The following is a 21,931-nucleotide window of genomic DNA, read 5'->3' on the forward strand; positions in this document are numbered from 1 at the left end:
CATTCCAGTTACGCAGCAACAGCCGTGCTCTCAGGGCTGAAGACCTGTCTTCCCAGCTGTACTCCGTAGATAAGACTTCAAAGAGTTTCTCCAAATCTACAAAAGCAACCTGTATAACTCCTTTTTCACTTCGCCTCATCATGCATTTAAAGGGAGTCTATCATTGTAAAAAGTCGTTTTCAGCGAAACATACGTTTGTATAGCCTTTAAAAAGGCTATCCTACTACTTCCACCTTTACTTCTTGTCTTGTCCCTGCTGTTTCTTGTTAAAATGCTTTCTTATGTTATTCAAATGATCCTCACAGAGCACCCTGGGCATTCCCCAAGGCCCCCCCTCGCGTCATGCCTTTACCGCCTCTCCACTGCTTGTGCTCCGTCTCTCTTCTTCCTTCTTCCTGGCCTTGACGCCATGCTGTTCTATTTGAAATCTCGGGCATGCGCAGTACCACTCTGGTCAGAGTGTACTGCGCATGTCTGAGCGGTCTTTTTGTTGTGGTCAACTACAGCGCACTGCGCCTGCACAAGAACTGTGCACACCAAAATGGCTGTTCGGACATGCGCAGTCCGGTCTGACTGTAGCGGTACTGTGCGTACCCGAGATTTCAACTAGAACAGTGTGGCGACAGAGGCCAGGAAGGGGGAGTAGAGATGGAGCACAAGCAGTGGAGGGGCGGTGTTAAAGGCATGACGCGAGGGGTGCTCGCAGGCCATGGGAAATGCTCTATGAGGATCATTTGCATAACGAAAGAAAGCTTTTAACAAGAAACGTCGGGAACCAGACAAGATATAACTGTAGTAGAATAGTCTTTGTAAAGGCTATTCAGATAAGATAATCCTTTAATAGTCCCACAGTGGGGAAATTTCAGCATGTTACAGCAGCATAGTAATACTGATACAGGATAATACAAAGTAATATAATACAGAAGTAGACACACATATCTTGAGAAGAGAAGATATACTAGGAGTCCATAGCAGCTAAGGAACAGAAGAAGGAAGACTTCATAGTCATAATCATTAGTTCTCTGCGCGGAGTGATCTTCGCTTGGTCTGATGTAGATTATACAGCCTGGTCGCGGTTGGAAGGAAGGACTTCAGATAGCGCTCCTTCTCACACTTGGGGCGAAGCAGACGGTCACTTACAGTGCTGCCAAGTCCCATCAGGGTCTCATACATGGGGTGGGATTTGTTCTCCCGCATGGAGGACACCACGGACAGTATCCTTCTGTCACCCACCACCTTTACTGGGTCCAGGGGGCTCCCCAGGACAGAGCTGGCCCTCCTGATCAGCCTGTCAAGTCTATTTCTGTCCCTGGTTGATATACTGCTCTCCCAACAGGCCACACCGAAAAAGATGGCAGAAACAACCACAGAGTTGAAAAAGGCCCTAAGAAGTGGCCCCTGGACTCCGAAGGCCCTCAGCCTCCTGAGAAGGTAGAGCCTGCTGTGGCCCTTTCTGTGCAGCGCCTACAGGTGATCAGCCCAGTCTAGATTATTATTGAGGAGCACACCAAGGTACTTATAAGTCCTGACTATTAGAGATGAGCGAGTACTGTTCTGATCAGCCGATCTGAACAGCACACTCCATAGAAATGAATTGATGCACCTGGTACTTCCGCTTGGACGTAGCCGACGCGCTTAACCCCCCGCGTGCCGGCTACGTCCATTCATTTCTATGCGAGCGTGCTGTTCGGATCGGCCGATCTGAACAGTACTTGCTCATCTCTACTGACTATCTCAATGCCTGTCCCTTGGATCTCCACCGGGGTCGGAGCACTTCTCCGTTTGCTGAAGTCCACCACCATCTCCTTCGTCTTCCCAGCATTAATCCTGAGGTGATTCTGCTGGCACCATTCAACAAAAATGTGTGTTAAGCTAAAAAGGACTTTTTGCAATGATAGACATCACTATGTTGTATATTTAGTTTTATGCCATTAATTGAATTTGATATTTCTCTATTGCACAACAAAGAAGCATGTAGTATTATTCTGTGTCCACAACATGGTCTGATAGATGCTTTAGTAATGAGGTCTGATGCTATGACAGATCATCTTCCATTAATCTTACTACCGCTAATAAATATACATTCATGTTAATGCAGATTTCAGAAATATTATACAGTTTAGAGATGGGGTGAACACATCTCATTGCTGTTTACATGTGTCATGGTAGCTGAGACTGGCCCATGGCAAGCAGTCACTTCTAAAAAGAAGGAATCCTAGCTGTACATAGTTTTACTTCACGTTCCTGTTAAAGGAGTCTTGCCGTTTCATGTAAATGAAGCACAACCACTAAAGGTCAAGTTGTTATCAGTACACAGCATCTATTTACTGGTTTGTTTGTTTTTGTCAGGTGTGTACAACATGGAACACATTTACTAATACTGTCTAAAAGTAAGACTACACAGACTTGGACTAGACTGTCTTTAAACTGCACCAGATTTATCAGTGTTTAATGCTGGGTGATAAATCTGCAGCAGCTTTAGACTGTCAAGTATACCCTTACATCGCCTATTAGTTGGCTTAGGTTCCCCTCCCCAAAAGGCAAAATGTTTGCGCATTTTAGGCACACTGTGTCATATCTTATACCTGCCCCAAGGCGTAGGAAGTATGTAAAACAGATATTAAGCGCGGTGTAAAGTGTGTAAGGCCAGGTGTTTTGAGCAGATTCTGGTAGACTTTCAAAAGTAAATTTGACCTAGGATGAGAATTGTAAGGCCTGGTTCACATCTGCATCAGTAATCCATTCAGGGAGTCCGCATGGCCCCCACCCCACCCCCAACAGACTTGACTAGACTATAATGGGGTCTGTGTGCTTTCTGCATGGAACATGCGGACACAAAAGTACTTCATGATCTACTTTCCTCTCTGCATGACTTGTGTCAGTGTCAGTTTTTTTTATATTGCCCCCTTTTGTTTTTTTGCGCAGAAAAATAAAGACATAGACTACAATGTTAAAAAAGAAATATATAAATAACTGACACTTACTGTCCATCAAGAATCCGTTTTTTTGCATGTAGGATTTTTTTGTCTACTGGAAAAAAAAACAGACTTCTGATGGATTGGGTGTAAACGGACACAAGATAAAATCCCATTGAAATGAATGGAAATTTTAATGGATTTCTCTTGGTTCAGCTTAGTGTCCGTTGCTACAATCTTGTATCGGAGAATAGCTACAGACACTGCTGATGGTCACCAATTGCAGTTTAGCAGTGCGATTTTAGGCAATGTGAGTCAAAAGTGATGTGTAGCCCTAGTCATAGTCTACATGAATGTAATAATGGTATGGTGAAAGCTATTCGCCATATGGCTACCGAATGGGCATGTTAGTGAGGCAAGAGAAATAAGGGAGCCTTGACACGGAGTTACGCTCCACTCATTCAGACACGTAAATGCATGTCAAAGTGACCGCTGTAAAACACAATCCCTTAGACTTCAATGTGTGTCGGTCTTACGCACACTACATATGGGAATCAATGGGAGGCTTTTAAACATATTGATTTCAATGTGTAGCGTGTAAGTCCGGCACACATTGAAGTCTATGGGATTTTGTTTTACCGCGGTCACTTTGACACGTGTTTACGTGTCTGAATGAGTAGAGCGTTAACTCCGTGTGAAGGCTCCCTAAGTTACAAAGAACCTCTCCCCATCTCCACATACATCAGTTCCTCACAAGCTGTTTCCACCACAGTTGGTATTTTCTTTTTCTCTAGCTCTCACCATTCCTGAGAGATCACTTCAGATAGTTTTGCTGCCTGCTATTTTACTTTCTACTCTATTGTCAGGTGGGCAGTGTCCAGCAGGAGAGGCAGGAGGATGTGATTCAGAGGTCTCTGACAATGTCCAATCAGAGGGAAACTTTGTCAGAAGTGAAAATCGCATCCCCTGGCCTGCTCTGACCCTAGACCGCACACTTGACAGTAGGGAAGTTGAGCAGGTACTGAATCAAAGTCCACTGAACTTTTAGGAATGATAGTGGCTATAGACAAAATAGTAACTGTGCCAAAATCAGTCAAGTGACTCCCTTCCTGCTGCAGCCATTTTTCAATTTATTTATTTTTTTAAATTTTTTACAATTTTTTTTTTTTTCACATTTAGAGCTCAATTTTTGTGGGATTAATTTTACTTCATAATGGTACCATTTAATATTCCATACAGTGTACTGAGAAGCTGGAAAAAAAAATCAGAATGAGGTGGAATTGGAGAAAAACTGCGTTTTTGTACAACTTTCTTACATGCTTCATTTTTTATGGTGTTTAGGCAAAATTGTGAAGCCAAAATTTATCCAAAATTTTCTCGAGTTACCTTATCTTGACACTCATAACTTTTATTTCTGCATAAAGTTTTTTGAATTTATACCATTTTGGCGATTGTCTGATGTTTTGATCACTTTTTTTTTATTTAAGTTTTTATGGGAGGTAAATCAGTGAAAAAGTGGCAGTTCTTCTGTTTTTCCTTTCTTCACTACGGTATTCATCATATGCGGAAATATATTTTTGTATGTTTGTAGCTTAGGCATTTTTTTTAGATGCGGGGATGCAGAATTTGTTTGTTTCTATTTCTTTATTTTTATTTAAAATCTAGGAAAAAGTGGGTGATTTGAACTTATTTGTTTAAGTTTTTGACAGGTGTGTTTTGTTTTTTTTTGTTTGTTTTTTTTTTTACCAGCGAAAGTAGGTTGATCATCTTCATGCTGAAACTTAACAGAATGTGTTGTCAGTGGGCTGTTCTTAGAAGTAGTAGCGAGCTTCCCAGTGATGTTATAACTTCTATTTTTGGGCATCCATGACTTCTTGGGAGGTGCTGGCGTTCTCTTATTTTGTTTTTTTCTATAGAATAAATACACAAAGAGAAATATATTAAGACAAATTAAGACTGGTGCCTTGTCTACTAACCAGAATTTTTGTATCCTGGCATGAGATATGCCAAAATTATTACGTTACTGTGAGGTCTTAATAATTCAGGCGTATCATAATAAATTTGACAGACTGATGCTCTTGGCCCTGGCCTGCCTTTACCCTCCCTCCACTTACTTTTTGGAGTAAGTATTGAGTGGTGATAATGCCATAAACAAGTCACATAATATCCAAAAGTGTTACTCCATCTATACACACGTGACCACTTATTTAAAAATCTATCTATCTATCTATCTATCTATCTATCTATCTATCTATCTATCTATCCATCCATCCATCCATCCATCCATCCATCCATCCATCCATCCATCCATCCATCCATCCATCCATCCATCCATCCATCCATCCATCCATCCATCCATCCATCCATCCATCCATCCATCCATCCATCCATCCATCCATCCATCCATCCATCCATCCATCCATCCATCCATGTACTCTTTTAGTTCAGTTAGCATCCAGCAGCTAAACACGTCCAGTATTTCCGGTCTTTTCTGGACAAAAACATGTATCTGACTATAACACACCCAAAATTGTATCATGACCACCAACAAATAAAACAATTTCATTTTATTAACATAAATACCGTATATACTTGAGTATAAGCTGAATTTTTCAGCACAGGTTTTGTGCCGAAAAAGCCCCCCTCGGCTTATACTCGAGTCAGCAAAAAAAAAATAAAATAAAATGACCAGCAGCAATATCAATGTATAGAATCTCCCGTAAAATAGTCGGAAAAAAAATAATCATTAAAAAAATTTAAAAAATTAAAAGTTCTAAATCCCTCCTTTCCCTAGAATAGACACAAAAGTAGAAAATTATTGTAAAACACATACACATTAGGTATCCCTGTGCCTGAAAGTGCCCGGTCTACTGAATATAGGGTATCTGCAGTGCTCCTGTTCCGTCAGGAAGGGGTAAATAGGAGCACTGCAGATACCCTATATTCAGCCAGACTGAATTCCAAGTGGGGGAATAAAAACGCAGTCCTCAAGCTTAGGGAAGGGGCAGACAGACAACCAAAACAGCCCCTCTCCTTTCCCATCACCCAGCAACTACTGCACCCAAAAACTCCGACCATTTTAATTTTTGAAACTTTCTAGTAGCTGCTGCATTCCCCCCCCCCCCCTCCTCGGCTTATACTCCAGTCAATAAGTTTTCCCAGTTTTTTGTGGTAAAATTAGGGGCCTCGGCTTATATTCGGGTCGGCTTGTACTCGAGTATATACGGTGAATATGTATCAGGGAATCAATTCTGGAGATATCACATAATAATGACAGAGGAGGAAACCAAGGGTAGATAATAACATATATAAAATAATAAGACTGTGGAGTACAAATATTAATGATGATAAATAGCAACAGCAATGAATGAGCATAGAAACCTCAAATGGGTATGTATAGGAAAAAACAAGATACTAAGAGCCCAATATCAAAATCAACAATCTACTTGAAAAATATAAACCTACATGGAAACATCACCTTGTTACACACTCCACAACAACTATCATTTTGCCATTTGGTGATCATCTACAGCTATATACTGTATTGTTGGAGTTGATCATTTATTTTTAAAATACTTTTTCTGTACTCACTAGGTCAGTTCTATGAAACTATCTATAGGTAAAACTGTCTTTGTTGACCATAGCAACCTATCATAGTGCAGCTTTTCAGAAAACCATGCTATGATAAGGCAGTTTTTCTTTTAGTCCAGGGCCCCATGGGATGGAAACGCAACGATTTTCCACTGGAAAAATTGGGAGTGTTTTACTGTAAGGGCAAAGTGGATGGGATTCTAGCAAATCGCATGCCCACTTTGCGGTACAAAAAAAAGTGTGGATATGCCGTGATTTCCAAAAACGTGATTTTGGAAATTGCAGTATGTCAATTATACTCACGGAAACACCAGCAGTTACCCCATGGATATAATTGTAGTAAAAAATCCACGGAGGAAAACTCTGCAAACTTTCTGTCTTAAGCGCTGAGGGAAGAACTGTGATGCATTGCCGCCACAGGTTTTTGGGTTTTTTTTTGCTGCGGAACATCCCATGGGGCTTTAGCCTTAGCCTAAGGCCCCACGGGCCGTAATTGCAGCGCTAAAGCTCTGTGGAAAGAACCGCTGTGGGAACACATTGTGGTTCTTTCTGCAGCGCTTTTAAGAGAAAGTTAACAGAGTTTTCCTCCGCAGACTTTCTATTCCCATTATATCTGCGGGAAAGCCGCCGGCGTTTCCGTAGATATAATTGACATGCTACGATTTGCAAAGCCGAAACGGTTTGCAAATTGCAGCGTGTCCGCACTGCATTTTTTTCTGCAAAGTGGGCATGGGATTCACATGAATCCCATCCCCTTTGCTTGCACTGTAAAATGCCACGATTTTTCCCACAGCGTCTCCGCTGCGAGCAAATCGCAGCGTTTACGTCCCGTGGGGCCCCGGCCTTAAACAGTTTTTCTAATCCTGCCAAATTGTGTATATAGTGTTTATTACTTTTGCAGCATATGGAGAGATAGCTATAGGGGTGCAGAGGTAGCACTCACTACCAGGTCCTAGACTACTACATTCATTCTGATCTTCATGTATTATGCTTGCTCTTACACATCACTGTCATCACAACCAGTAATTAATTTGTAATGCTTTTCAATGAAATGAATACTCACAACATTCTTTTCTTTCTATTTTTCAAACTGGAACATTCAGATTTCAGCTCTGGAGGTGGATATTTGTTTATTGAAACTGTGAAGATCCCAAAAACATGTGATAAGTATATAGTGGTATATGTATGCAATTACAGCAAACTGTCAATATAACACTACATTGCTTATGCTTGCTTGTCCATTGATCTGATTCGTCAATGGATCAGAACAATGGAATAAAAGCTTTTTTGTATTGATTCAGCCATATGACTGCTTGATTTTGCCTAGACAAGTTGTATTTTTAAATGGAACCATATGCATTTAAAATATTTTTTTTGAGGGGTTGGCAAAAAAAAAAAAAGAAGAAAGTAATTCTTCAATTTCTGGGGTTATTTTTAGCATGTTCTTTCATTCACCATACCATATAAATGGCATTTTAACTTTTCTGTTCATCAGTAATTACAGTAATACCACTTTTAATTTTTTTTACTTTGCACAATGAAAACCATTTTTTAAAAATAAAAATTTTATTTTTACATCTTCATATTTCAAGAGCCCTAACTTTTTAATTTTTCAATTGATCGAACTGTGTAGGGGAATATTTATTTTTCCAGCGGGATCTGTAGTTTTCATCTGTACTCTTAGCTCTTAGGGTGCAATCAACTTTTTGTTAAATTTTTATTCTATGTTTTGGGAGAAGAGCTAAAGAAAAATATAAAAAAAATATTTTTTTTTAAATTAATTTTTTTGGTACTTAAACGAATTAACTCTTTGAATAGAGTTAGTGACATAAACAGTGCAGGACAAGTAATCAAAGACCAACTCTGATAATTTGAAGGCTGATGTTGGAGTTTGGGGGGGTTTAATGCTATAATGCTATTTTACCATATTTACTACTTTTAGGCCAGGGCTCCACATGGTGTAAATACCATGGGAAAAATGGTGCGTCTTACAGTCACTGCATAGCGACTAGCGAATCTCATCCACAGATTGCAAGGTAAATATGCGCTGCGGGTACGGTACGAAACAATTTGCAAAAACTTTGCTGTTTTGGAAATTGCAGCATGTCAATTAAAGCTACAGACACCAGACTCGGTACAGAAGTTTTATCACATTTACAGTTACTCACATTTAACGGAATTCAGAAAGGTCCGGGTAAACCTGCTGGCATATCCGTAATTTGGCTTGTGAACTTCTCCGAGCTGGAGCAGATGCTGGTCTATGGGAGTGCTTGGAAGTTCCATCACTTCACTATTATTAGATGTTTTACCAATAGATATTACAAACAGAGCAAAACCTTTACACTTGGCTTCCAATGAAGCTTCCCTCAGAGTTTGTTTATCCCACTCGCTTGTCTCTCCAGATAATATCATGATAATGGCCTTATTTTTCTTCAAGTCTGATACTTTAGATATGACGTTTTCAAGCATCCATTTCAATGAAACACCAATGGTCGATGGATCTTGCAGTTGATGTTTATTTTTATGGAGGTGTCTTTTAATCTTTGCACTACTGTGTGATGCAAAATCAAACTCAAGGTATGGCTTTCCTTCATCACCTGGACTAAAGCTAGGAGACACACTACTGACCAAAGCCACTCTGGAACCAGTGTTTGGAATGTCAAGCCCATCAATCATGGTACTGATGAAGGTTCTTGCTTCTTCATATTCATTGAGGTTCATGTTGTAGGGACTATCCAGAAGAAATCCTACATCCATAGGTGCCTTTTTTAGTGTAGAATTACTTTCCCCACACAGTTTATCTGGTTTACACTTATCTAAAATGAGAAGAAAAGCAGAACATAAATATTCTGGAAAAAACATAAATGGGTATAGTATACAGATGAGCGAACAGCGTTTGATAGAGTACATGTTCGATCAGATATCAGGCTGTTTGAGATGTTCGATTCGAGTTGAACACCAGGTGGCAAACTCACTAAAAATTTGATTCCCCTCCCACCTTCCCTGGTGCTTTTTTTGCACCAATAACTGCGCAGGGGAGGTGGGACAGGAACTACGACAATGGAGGCATCGAAAAAAAATCAGAAAAAGTAATTGGCTGGCTAATTCAGGTGACCTCCAATTTATACGAACAGTGGATTAAATATCCGGTTCATATGAGACTGTGAACTATGTGACTGTGAGACAGGGATAGATGTATAGGCAGGGTTAGCTAGGGATTACCTTTATTTAGGTGGGAATGTCACTCACCCAGCTCTTTGGGGCTCTATCTGGTCAGGATCCCTCTCAGCTCGCGATATGCGTGAGCTGACTTTTTCCCATAGGAATGCATTGACCAGTGTTGATTGGCTGAATGCCATACAGAGTACAGTATTTGGCCAATCAACGCTGGTTCTGCCGGAGGCTCATCTGTGAGGAGGCGGAGTCTAAAAATCGGACCAGAATGGAGACCGCTGTGGACCGATCTTAGACTCCGCCTACTCCTGCAGAACCAGCGTTGATTGGCCGAATGCTGTACTCTGTATGGCATTTGGCCAATCAACGCTGGTCAGTGCATTCCTTTGCCAAGATGTAGCACTGCTGGCCGTGTGCTCCGCTTGGCTATTCCGGAGATGAGCCAAGCTGAGCGCACAGCCAGCACTGCTACACCGGAGAACCGCTGCTACATCGGAGAACCGCTGCTACATCGGAGAACCGCTGAACCCTGCTGCACACTCAGCTCTGCTGCATCAGAGATGTAGAAGAGCTTAGTGTGTGCTGAACCCTGCTGTAGTTAGGATATCAGTTCTGTTCAGTTAGGTATTTATTTAGTTTTTGTCTGAAGTTAAGGCTCTATTTTATTTTGCTCCTTTTGTGCCTGCAGCGAAGGTTTATTTTCCTGTTTTTTTTCCTAAATAAACCAGTTTGCTGCATATTTTGTGTCCCTGTCTTGACCGTTTGGATCCGCACCACTGCTTCAAACAGTTAAATCTCAGACATTATAATATGACACCAAAAGCAAGTTTGTCTGTTGTAAAATGATATACGATCTGTTTGCCATGACCCTCCCCTTCCTACATTTTACACAACCCCGTATTCCAAGCTGCTACTCTATAGACAGTAACAGTCAGTAAGTGGCAGGAACAGCTCTAAATACAGAAGCAAGGGAGAGCAAGGAATCCAAAATGTAATAAAGTATATTGTAAAATGTATTAATAACACAAATACTAGCAGAAAATCAAAAGTTGTCTGAAGGTTTAGTTACCCTTTAGCTAATGTTCTCCAGGTTTTGTGGGAGAAGTCTTGAATAGAATTTAGAACATTTGTCATGCTGAAAACATCCTGTAATTATAGTGGGGGAATCTCATTGTGGGCCGTGGTGGGGACCACAGAACCATGACAAAGTGTGAGGAAGAATGACAAATGCAAACACTTACAGAATGGGAAATCTGACTCAAAACGCAAACGTGTCACTGCTCGTCATTTGTCTTAAAGAGGACCTTTCATGTCCTCAGACACATTCGGTTTTATATACCGATACAAAACTGACAGATTTCCCGTTATATGCTCCTGGTGAAGAGCTATCCATGCTGTTACCGTAGCTCTTCACTGTCAGAATGGCGTTTCTGACAGTCTGTGAGAAATTCCTCTCCTGATAGTAGTGTATATAGCGCTGTACTGTGAGGGGACGTTTCTCACCCTCCAACGATGATGCTGATTGGTGAGGAACACCCCCCCCCCCCCGGTACTATTCTATGGACAAGTATTGTCAGGAGGAGGCGGGATGGGCGTTTCTCACCGCTTGGCATTATCACTGGGTGGTAAGGAACGCCTCCTCTGACAGTACAGCGCTATGGACACTACTGTCAGGAGGGGCGTTCCTCACAGACTGTCAGAAGCACCGATAGCTCTGCCCCCGGGGAACATAACAGGGAAGCCAACAGTGCGCACTGTCAGATTTCTAGCGGTATATAAAACAGCATGTGCCCAAGGACATGAATGGTCTTCTTTAAGCCAATGAGGAGGACAGAATCCACAGCTTCATCTGCAGGTACTGAATTGTGGATTTCCTTTAGATCCATAGGAAAATTCACAAGTATGGATCTTAAAGTGAGTCTGTGGTGAGGCCCCAATATATTGAGCCAGTCGGTGCCGCTGTTGTTGAGATATCGTCATTATGCAAATTAGGTCTTTGACACTAAATTTGCTGCCACTTACCTGTTTGGAGCAAGGACGTGCCCTTGTTGTGCCAAAGAGCTCATTTGATTATATTAATCTATTCTGAAATATGGCTTCTTATTTTATGATCAGGTTTTGTGCATTCATAGCTGCAGATCTAGACTTACCATAGCAGAGGGTGCAGGTTAATAAGGGTTGTACTCGGGATTTGAAATCATTTGCAGAAATCTCAATCAATTGAAATGTCCCTGAATCATCAATCTAGAAAAATGAAAAAGCAGATTTCTAAAGCAAACCTGTTTTAAGCATGTCTACATCTGTGTGTTCCTGTACAGAATGGGTCAGTTTACTATCCATGAAAAGCACGGATAGCACACTGATCATGGCCATAGTCGTATGCAAGAGGTCCAAGACTGTGTTCATATTCCTATTGGGATTTCTACTTCTCTGTTCCATTTGAAAACCTCCCCCCAGATGTGAACATAGCCTTACTCTAATTTCATACTGAGACATACAGTTTAGTCAGTTTGGTAAAAAGTTATCTCCATTGCATTCAGTTTTTAAGGTTTTCTACACCTAGTCACGTGAGCAAACAGATCATGGTCTTGGATATGCCATGCAACTCTTGTGGCCCCCACTGAGCTTCAGAATGATGGGACTACAACACTAGTTAAGCTTTGAGAGCCTTTTACAGTACATACACGCGGTCTTTGTTGGCCACTGGCTACATGTTATTGTGTATAAGTCATTGTGGCTAAGTATATAAGTCAAGTGGCTAAAGCTAGGTTCCATCAAAAATTCTGGAAAAAAAGTAACCCGATAAACCCAGTTTTAGTCAATGACATCAGAAAAATGGAAATACCAGCACAGATGTGAACCCAGCCTTAACTAAGTTTATTTAAAGTTGTTATCCCAAAAAGTAAACTGAACAGGACCTTTGCCCCACTCCACATTCAGCCTGAGAGCAGCCAGACTGAATATGGGTGGGACTGGTGTTCGTCAGAGCATTCATTCACTTAAATGGGGGCACTGGATACAGTTGAAGTACAACACTGAAGTGACTGGGAGTGCCAACCATCACTAGTCCCACCCGCATTCAACATGGCTCCATTCAGGTTGAATGGGGAAAAGGTTTTGCTCAGTTTATTTCATAGGACAATCCCTTTACTTTACATGGGATGCAACAGTGTATTCTCCTTGTATATTCTGACATTTGAGATGAAGACATTATATTTGCAATTTTAGAACTTTGGAAGTTTCCTATTCCTGTAGCTAGTGACTGTAATAAAGCCATGAATGATAGTTATGGATTGATCACTACTTTAATGTAATAAAGATAAATTCTTACTGAAAAGGCTCGCTTTATTGCAGGTGCTGGAGAGAAGGCAATAATCGCAGGTATGATGCCAAGGGCATTGTATTCCATGGCGGCTGTGCTGATGGCAGCAGGGTCATCAGTGCGGCCATTGCTGAAGAACACTGCAATTCTTCTTACAGTTGCTCCTTGCAGAGATCTCTTAAAGACATTTCTGGCTACAAATCTCATGCAGGCTCCAATGTCACGACCTTCATTAGAACTTTCCAGAGATATGTTCTTCACTGCATTCAGTAATTTGTCTTTATTCTGATAGTCAGAAAACCTGATCAGATAGTTGGTGTTTTTGTTGTAGGACATGACGGCCACTCTTGCCCCAACTGGACAGTTCCCTCCTCTGATAGTTATGTTAGTCATAATATATGTGACAATATCGATGATTCTTTTGAACATTGCTGGTTTCACATCACTAGACATGTCCAGTGCAAACACCAGTTCTGTTGGATACACGGGGCAGGTAGATTGTCCTAGGAAGCAAAAGTTTTCTCTCGATTAATGTGTATGCACACTAGAAAAATGGCACTAGTAAAATCTGCACTGATAAATATTATTTAATATATTATGGACAAAATCACTGCCATAATAATAATAAAAAAATTACATTAAAAAAATGCACACATGTACACATGCACAAACCACATTCCTGCGCACACTATTATGCCCCATAGTGGCCCCTGCACACGGTATTATGCCTCAGTAAGAAAATAGGGCCCGTAACCTGCTGGCGTTACTCCAGCAAGTAATGGCCTATTAAAAAAAAAAAAAAAAAACATCAGGGGCCTGCCAGGCCCCCTAATGTCCGGGGCCCTGTGGCAGCTGCTACCCCGGTAGCTATGCCACTGGATGGAAGCCTAACACCCGGCTCTGGACAATCATCTGTACGGATGATCTTTGTACTTAAGGTTTTGAAGGCTATATCATATTTATTGTTTTGGTTATTGAAATAATTTTTTTCAATGATAAAGCTATATTTTTAAGTTACTTTTATTTTTGAATACTTTTTCTTTATTTTATGATCTGCAAAAATTTAAACAAAAAAAAAAAGGAAGGTGAGGGAAACGCGTCTGTTTTTCACATTTTTATATGTTTTTTTTTTCTTTTTACCGTAGTAGCACAAAGTGTTACAATTTTTTTTTTTAATAGTTTTCCCCTCAGCATTATGGAAATCTTTATGTAAGTTACACATATTGTTGTGTCACTGGGGGCAGGGTAGAATCTCTACTGTGAACATGGTAGCGGCATCTCTTTTTTCTTTTTTTAATCTTAATTTTTTTTTTAACCATTGATAACCTCGTTAATCTTCTGTGAAATAATCTGGAAACATTGACATATCTAAAGAAACCAAATCAATGTATTGCTGTCTGAGACAATTATTGTGTGACAGTAATAATAACTGATAATTTTTAGAGATGAGCGAACAGTAAAATGTTCAAGGTTCGATATTCGTTTCGAGTAGCCCCTCAATATTCGACTACTCGAATCGAATATTGAACCCTATTATAGTCTATGGGTGGGAAAATGCTCGTTTCAGGGGTAGGCAACATTCGATCAAATTATACTTACCAAGTCCACGAGTGAGGGTCGGGCTGGATCCTCCGTGCAGTCTTCTCCTTGCAGCGTCCCCGCGGCATCTTCTGGCTCTGAATTCACTCTGCCAGGCATCGGGCCTGGGCAGAGCTGACTGCACTAGAAGCGGGCATGCGCAGTCGGCTCTGCCCAGGCCTGATGCCTGGCAGACTGAATTCAGAGCCAGAAGACGCCGCGGGGACGCTGCACGGAGAAGACTTCTAAAGGTAGGAGAAGAACCAGCGTTGATTGGCCGACTGTATAGCATTCGGCCAATTAATGCTGGTTCTGCATCCAACTTTTACATTCGAATAGTGAGTGATACTCGATCGAGCACGAGTATTTCGAATACCGTAGTATTCGATCAAGTACCTACTCGATCGAGTACTACTCGCTCATCTCTAATAATTTTATGGTAATACTACAATGATAGTGTAGAGGTAGCAGATCCATCTGGGCACCATGTACATAAGAGCATAACATATATCATAAATGAAACTTGGTAAATGGGGGGGGGGGGGCACGATTATAGATTTTTCATTATTTCTAGTTACACATCTGGCTGTAGAAATATGATACTGTAATATTGTGGTTTTCTGATACCATATTGCACGTTTTTAGATTACAACTTATGTTTTTTTCACAATTTAATCAGGAGCATAAAAGGAAAATTCACCTTACCTTGGCAGCAGGCTGTAAGGGAAGACATACAATCATATTAGTATTACTTAGAAGGTGATTCATTGAAAAAATATACAAGAGTTATTCTCTAACGGTAAGGTTGTTAAACATATGTATAAAATTGTCTAAGGACCCTTAAAAATGATGGAGTACCGTATGTGGGAAAAGGTCTGTGTATCAGCCATAATACCTGGACTGAACTCAAATGTGTGCACAGGAGTCACTACGCCTTTACTGACTGTGAGGCAGTGACTCCTATGCAGTCTGGGACATACAGCCTACATACTGACCATTTCCCCAGACGAGACTCAGTCGTGTGCAAGGGCTCTAGGGCTCCATGCACATGTCTGAGTCTGCAAACCGAGGGGACGATGATGACTGATGGTCTGTTTCGTTCCAATGAAGATAGAGAAGGTCCTATTCTGCTCTGTCATCTAAATAGAAAGGATAGGAAGCCCTCATAGAGGTAAGTTCATCACGTGATGTCACGCCAAGTGTCATATGTGTGCATTCTGTTTCAAAATTGGCCTCACCTTATTTACTTTTTTTTTTTTACTATACTTTATAGTATCTCTGTATCAGTAAAATTCAAGGATCCATTAACTAGAATGGTCATCCATGGTCTGGAAAACAGGCAAAAATAGAGCATGTTTTTTTTCTCCAAGAACTGTTGTTCTGTAGAAAAAACCCAGATGCCCGTATACATCCATTATAATTTATGAATACGTAAGCAGTCCATGACTTAAACAGATATCACATGAGGAAATGCACACACAGAGGATATGCTGCTGAATGTTCACAGGAATATTCGGCAGTGTTTTCCTCCATAAAATCACTACAGAAAAACCACCCAAAGTCATTTTGCGTTGCAGGTTTTTTTTTTTTCAAATGTAGATTTTGAGCCCCACATAGACCTCACAATGTACATTTTTCCGTATTAGTATGTCTTTTTTTGGAGTATGGGATGGAAATCCATGCAAACACAGGGAGAACATACAAACTCCTTGCAGATGTTTTTTTGCCCTTGGTGGGATTTGAACACCAGGACTCCAGTGCTGCAAGGCTGCAGTGCTAACCATTGAGCCACTGTGTGGCCCTGTTGCAGGTTTTTTTTTTTTTTTTTTTACACAACAGTTCAACCCAGTGTGCCCCTGGGCTTTTACTATTAAAACATTTAGAGAGTATGTTCATACTTACGACATGTTTCACGGATAAATTCAATAAGTTCACATGGCTGTACAAGAACATGAAAAAGAGTATTTATTAACTGAGCAAATTTCATTGATGTAACTTCATAGATTTAGCCGTGTTGACTTGACGTTCAGAATATGTAAGGACGTTAATGCATACAGAGATGTTATTTGTCTATGTACAGACCTGTATAAAAGTATAGTACTTTGGAGTTCATGCTGTACCTCTGCGTGCTTCTAATTTATTACAGGCATACAGTGTTATTTTTCGTTACAGATCTATTCTATCTATCTATCTATCTATCTATCTATCTATCTCCTATCTATCTATCTATCTATCTATCTATCTATCTATCTATCTATCTATCTCCTATCTATCTATCTATCTATCTCCTATCTATCTATCTATCTATCTATCTATCTATCTATCTATCTATCTATCTATCTATCTTGTTTTCTGAAGGGACATTGATTTGTTCCCTAGGTGCGCACCTTACAATACCCTTAAGACTGGTCCTGCTGGACTTTGGATCTATTTCTCTCTCTTTCTCCCTCACGCTCTCTCTCTAACCCTGTCACTCACTTGTCTATTCTAGATATCTTTCATATATATACATGTTATTAACCAAAGACACTACTATAAATCATACATACGGATTGTTCAGTATGGCCTTGAATTCCTTTTCGGCCCTAATGATAAAATAAAGAATATTTAGATACATTATGAACTATTATATTATATACAATACAAATATAAGCTTATTGTTCCTATCTCTTGCTATATTCTGTTTAATGGAGTAGAGATATAAGAGATGAAGTAGGGGCATAGCTAAGTGTGGCGTTGTGGGAGGTTCTATGTGCCAGGAGGGGTACCGACAAGCCCTTCTTCCTTGACCAGGGTATTCAGATACAGGGTTATCACAGCAAAACTTGAGAGAGGAGATATATAGAAACTCTGGATAGAGTGCTGCTCTTGGGGTCTGGCATTTTTCTGGACTTTCTGTCCATGCTCCCGCAGAATAAGACAAATTTTAGGCATAGTTTTCCTGTATTGTACATGTTACAACAATCTTAAATATTCTCATACCGCCACTCTCCGCCTGAGGGTTTGTCGTAAACCTCATGGAAAGTGGACATGGGACAGCTTGCCGGCGGTCAGCTTTAAACCTATTCATTTGAATGGGTTTTTAAAGGTTACCGCCGTTGTCCGTATGGGGCCTCTCTGCCTGGAAACCGCTTTTTTTTTTTTTTTTGCATGGACACAAAATCCTGCATGCATAAAAGCTGCATTTTTCCAATTTGGCTTATAGGGCAGTTTCATGAAAAATAATCAGTCTTTCAAGAGTGAGACAAATAGACGGTATGTTTTCTTCTATGGATATGCACATCAGTGTGACAGATTGTGAGACCACTAGAGAAATTATTATTAATAATTGCATAAGACTGGAATACCTGTTAGAAATGGCTGCCATTATTAAAACTTACCCTACGCCCAGGGCCTCTCGGTATTCCTGGATCTCCAATCGCACCTTTTTCTGAAATAAACTATGGTAAAATTGTAACATTTTAAAGTCAGAGATATATGTAAAATGTTAACAAGCTTTTATATTTGTGGTTTAAAAGGCCCCATATGTTACAATTGTATATGTAGTATACTATATACACTGTCTACCAATAAGTATTTGGACACCTGTAGTCCGCATGGCCCGAGCAGCAATTACAGCCTCAACCATCCGGGCATGCTTTCCACAAGTCCTTGCATGACGGTTAGTGGTATTTTATTCCATTTGGCTTGGAGAAGACAGGTAAGTTCTTTCACCATTTTGGACAGCTGTTGCACCCCTTAGTTCGGCGATACAAATCGTCCCAGAGGTGCTCGATAGGGTTTAAGTCTGTGCTCTGGGCAGGCCAGTCCAGTCCAGATTGGTTAACCTGGTTGTCACTGTACCAAGCCATGGTAGATCTCGCTACATAGCAGCTGGCGTTGTCATCCTGGAAGTAACATTTCCCATAGAACTGACATAATGTAGGAAGCACACATCTAAAATAGTGAAATAGGCATCAGTGTTGAGTTTACCATGCACTGGGACCAAGGGTCCCAGTCCATACCAGGAGAAACACCCCCAGACCATAACTTCCGCAGAACTTTACTGGGTGTCCAAATACTTATTGGTAGACTATATATGTATATATGACATTTTTTCAAACATATATGCTGGATATAATTTGTCAAAATAGCAGAAAAAAGGAAAAAGAAAAGGATGGCACTGCTAGTTTCTAACATGTATATAGAAAAAGGTCATGCAAACTCTTATTCAGAACGTAACCTAGATCGAGAAGGAACTGATGAGAAGATAATAGTGGTGCTCAACATCCCCTGGAAAAATAGCAAAATATATATATATATATATAGAAAAGAGAGAAGTAGGGCAGGCACTCACCAGTCAATGAAAATCTTCTTAAAATCAAGTCCTTTATTTAGGTACTACTTCTCTCTTTTCTATATGGATATCATTTGTGAAAGTCTTTATGGATGAAAAGCCCCATGTTATAGGAATATAGCATTTGTGGCTGCTTCATAAAGTACAGCAGAAAAAAACATGGTGCATTTCAGAGTTCCAGCAAAATTAAGTAGATTTATTTTCATCCACATATTGTAGAAAAAAGCTACAAAAAATCATGTTAATTTTACCTGTGAAATTGCGAGTGTTTTCCCTATAGATTTAAAAAGTGGGGGGAAAAAGGGGAGAAAAGGAAGCAAAAACTTAATGAAGAACTCTGTGGATAAAAATACAATGTGTTTTTGCTGCATTTTTTACAGCAGTATTTTTTAGCTGCTTTTGACTAGTGGGGCGTTAGCTCAAAACTCCATTCCCATCTGGAAGGCAAATGTGATAATCTGTTCCTTTTACTCTTGATATGGAGTCTGTGCTGGGATCTTCAGTATGTCTTTAGAGTATGGGAGGCAATCCACGCAAACACGGGTAGAACATACAAAGTCCTTGCAGATATTTCCTTGGCAGGATTCAAACCCAGGACTCCAGTGCTAACCACTGAGCCACAGTGCTGCCCCTTCATTTTTGGAACTCTGTGCAAATATTTCCATGTTGGACTTACCATAGACATGTGAATATGTCAGCTAGAAAGGTAGCAGAATTCACTTTACAAGTCATATTCAATGTTTCATACTTACGCTTTGTCCTTTTTCACCATTTTTCCCACGTTCTCCCATCACACCAGGTTCTCCTTGCTCTCCCTACAAAACAATTATATGACAGCAAAGCTAAAACCTTATACAGTATAGCAGGGTTGAAATAGTTCCTGTTTGAAAACTCTTTTATGTGTATTTCCAAGACTTTATAAAGTATTTTTACATTTGATGAATTTAATTAAAGGGGCTTTTTGGGCCCATGACATTTTTATACTGATGATCTATCCACAGGATAAGGGGTGCGTGGAAGAGGTGCAGAGATAGCAATCTACTGGAGTCTGAGGGTGCCCAAAAGAATCTCTACAACATAAGAAAACACCAGTATTATAGAAGCACATGGCAAGTGGAGGCCCTGTTACAGATTTTCAAATGGAGCCTATGAGATGAATACACCTCTAGAAAGGATAGGTCATCAGTATTTAGTAAGTGGGGGTCTGATACCTGGATCCCACCAACCAGTTGATTTGACTGTCTTGAGACAACAGAAGCTATAGAAATGGATAGAGCCAGCAGCTCTACAGAACAGACCAAAAGTTTGGACACACCTTCTCATTCAAAGAGTTTTCTGTATTTTCATGACTATGAAATTGTAGATTCACACTGAAGACATCAAAACTATGAATTAACACATGTGGAATTATATACTTAACAAAAAAGTGGTGAATAGTCATTCATGGTGACAAGGACAACAACCCCAATACTATACATGAATCTCTAAAAGAAGACCTTATATTTTTTTGGATACTCAAGCACCCGGAAAGCATGTGGCCACGTGTCTATCAAACAGCTACAGATCCTTTGGCACTTATCATCTTCTCTTTTTCAATATGTATCCACAAAATAGCTTACTCATTACATACCTTAAAACCAGTAACTCCTTGTTGCCCTTGAGACCCCTATAGACAAAATGAACAAGACATTACACTGTTATATACCAATATATACGTTACTGTATGATATACAACAAGGGGTCTGGATAGTAAAGTAAAAGCTAATGTTCTGTAAGGCTCTAATGGACAGTTCACATATTTAATGGAATATTATGGGTATTATGGTTTCAGCAAAGAAAAGTAATTCATTGTGAATTTAAGAAGTTATACAATTTTCCAGTAAACTTTCTGTATCTTCAAAGTGAACAATAAGGGTTCCTGTTGAATAAAAAATTTAGAAATCTGTAAGAAATTGATGTAGGGAGTATATGAAATCTGAAGAGTTTTACTGGAGCAGCAACGGAGAATGCACGCTATCAATATAATCGTTTTCCACCCATTTCCAACGTCTTGGAAAAATTAGGCCTAAAAAATAAATTAGTAAAAAAAAGTAACAATTTGTGCCAGGCTTAGTTAATTTACTATAGTAAATCTACTCCATTGACATGACCTTTTTTTTATACCGCCTAAAACCTCAATACATTGGCCTGTAACTAATTAATAGACTGTTTTAGCGTTCCAGGTTTTTCAACTGCACTTGTCTCCTCTCTCCATCACTTCCTGATTTTGGTGACAGGTCAGAGGGCAGTGGGAGGGCAGCAACAGCCCCAGGTCTACTGACTTTGTGGGGCCCACTCCAGGGCTGACACAAACACACACAAAACTTTAATCTGTATTGGTGTCTACAGGACACTGATGGAGTTGAAATATACGGTATCTGTTAGCTTTGTGCTTTGTCATTTCATAAACTGTAGGACACAAACCTGCCCTAGCAACAACTAAGATATCAGAATCCCAGCACAGGCGGGTGTGATGACGTCACTACATAGTAGTAATGGGACCTCGTAAACTGCAGACCTGAAGGCCTGTACAAGATTCAGTAACCAAGGCAGCGGTAGCAAGTCAATGCATCTGGATTGATGGTAGGTGAGTATTTTTTAATGGGTCATAAGGGGGCTATTGGTTGACAATATTTATGTAAGCGTGTAAGAAGGTATTAACTGGAGTAATAAGCTATACTGATTAGGTGAACATTACTGATTTAAAGGTGTTGTCTAGGAATTACAGTACTGGGGCAGGAGTCTTGGAAGGGTGAAACATAAATAAATAAAAAAAAACATACTCACCTGTCCTCTGTGCTCTGCTGTCTTGCGTGACTGCTGAGGTCAATCAGAGCCGCAGAAAAGGACCCAGGAGTGAGTATGTGAATGATGTCTTTTCCTATGACTGCTGATTGACCTCAGTGGTCACGTGGCGAGGACTTCCGCCAGAAAAAGCCCCCAGGCGCCACTGGAAAGGACAGCGGCAGGGGACAC

The 21,931-nt window shown here is 40.3% G+C and overlaps 1 protein-coding gene across 1 annotated transcript in view; it reads right to left on the minus strand.

Moving 5' to 3' along the window:
* Positions 1-7,565: 7,565 nt before the first annotated feature.
* LOC142200728 (collagen alpha-6(VI) chain-like) overlaps positions 7,566-21,931 on the minus strand; it is a 49,422-nt gene continuing 35,056 nt past the window's right edge. The window contains exons 26-35 of the mRNA XM_075271292.1: positions 20,547-20,582; positions 19,669-19,731; positions 17,961-18,020; positions 17,130-17,165; positions 16,483-16,519; positions 15,286-15,297; positions 13,012-13,505; positions 11,831-11,924; positions 8,675-9,322; positions 7,566-7,645 (exon numbers count right to left, since the gene is read on the minus strand). Coding sequence (XP_075127393.1) covers positions 7,566-7,645; positions 8,675-9,322; positions 11,831-11,924; positions 13,012-13,505; positions 15,286-15,297; positions 16,483-16,519; positions 17,130-17,165; positions 17,961-18,020; positions 19,669-19,731; positions 20,547-20,582 — 1,560 coding nt within the window. The remainder of the gene's footprint in view (positions 7,646-8,674; positions 9,323-11,830; positions 11,925-13,011; positions 13,506-15,285; positions 15,298-16,482; positions 16,520-17,129; positions 17,166-17,960; positions 18,021-19,668; positions 19,732-20,546; positions 20,583-21,931) is intronic.

This window comes from Leptodactylus fuscus, chromosome 4, assembly GCF_031893055.1.
Source record: "Leptodactylus fuscus isolate aLepFus1 chromosome 4, aLepFus1.hap2, whole genome shotgun sequence".
Taxonomy (NCBI): Eukaryota; Metazoa; Chordata; class Amphibia; order Anura; family Leptodactylidae; genus Leptodactylus; species Leptodactylus fuscus.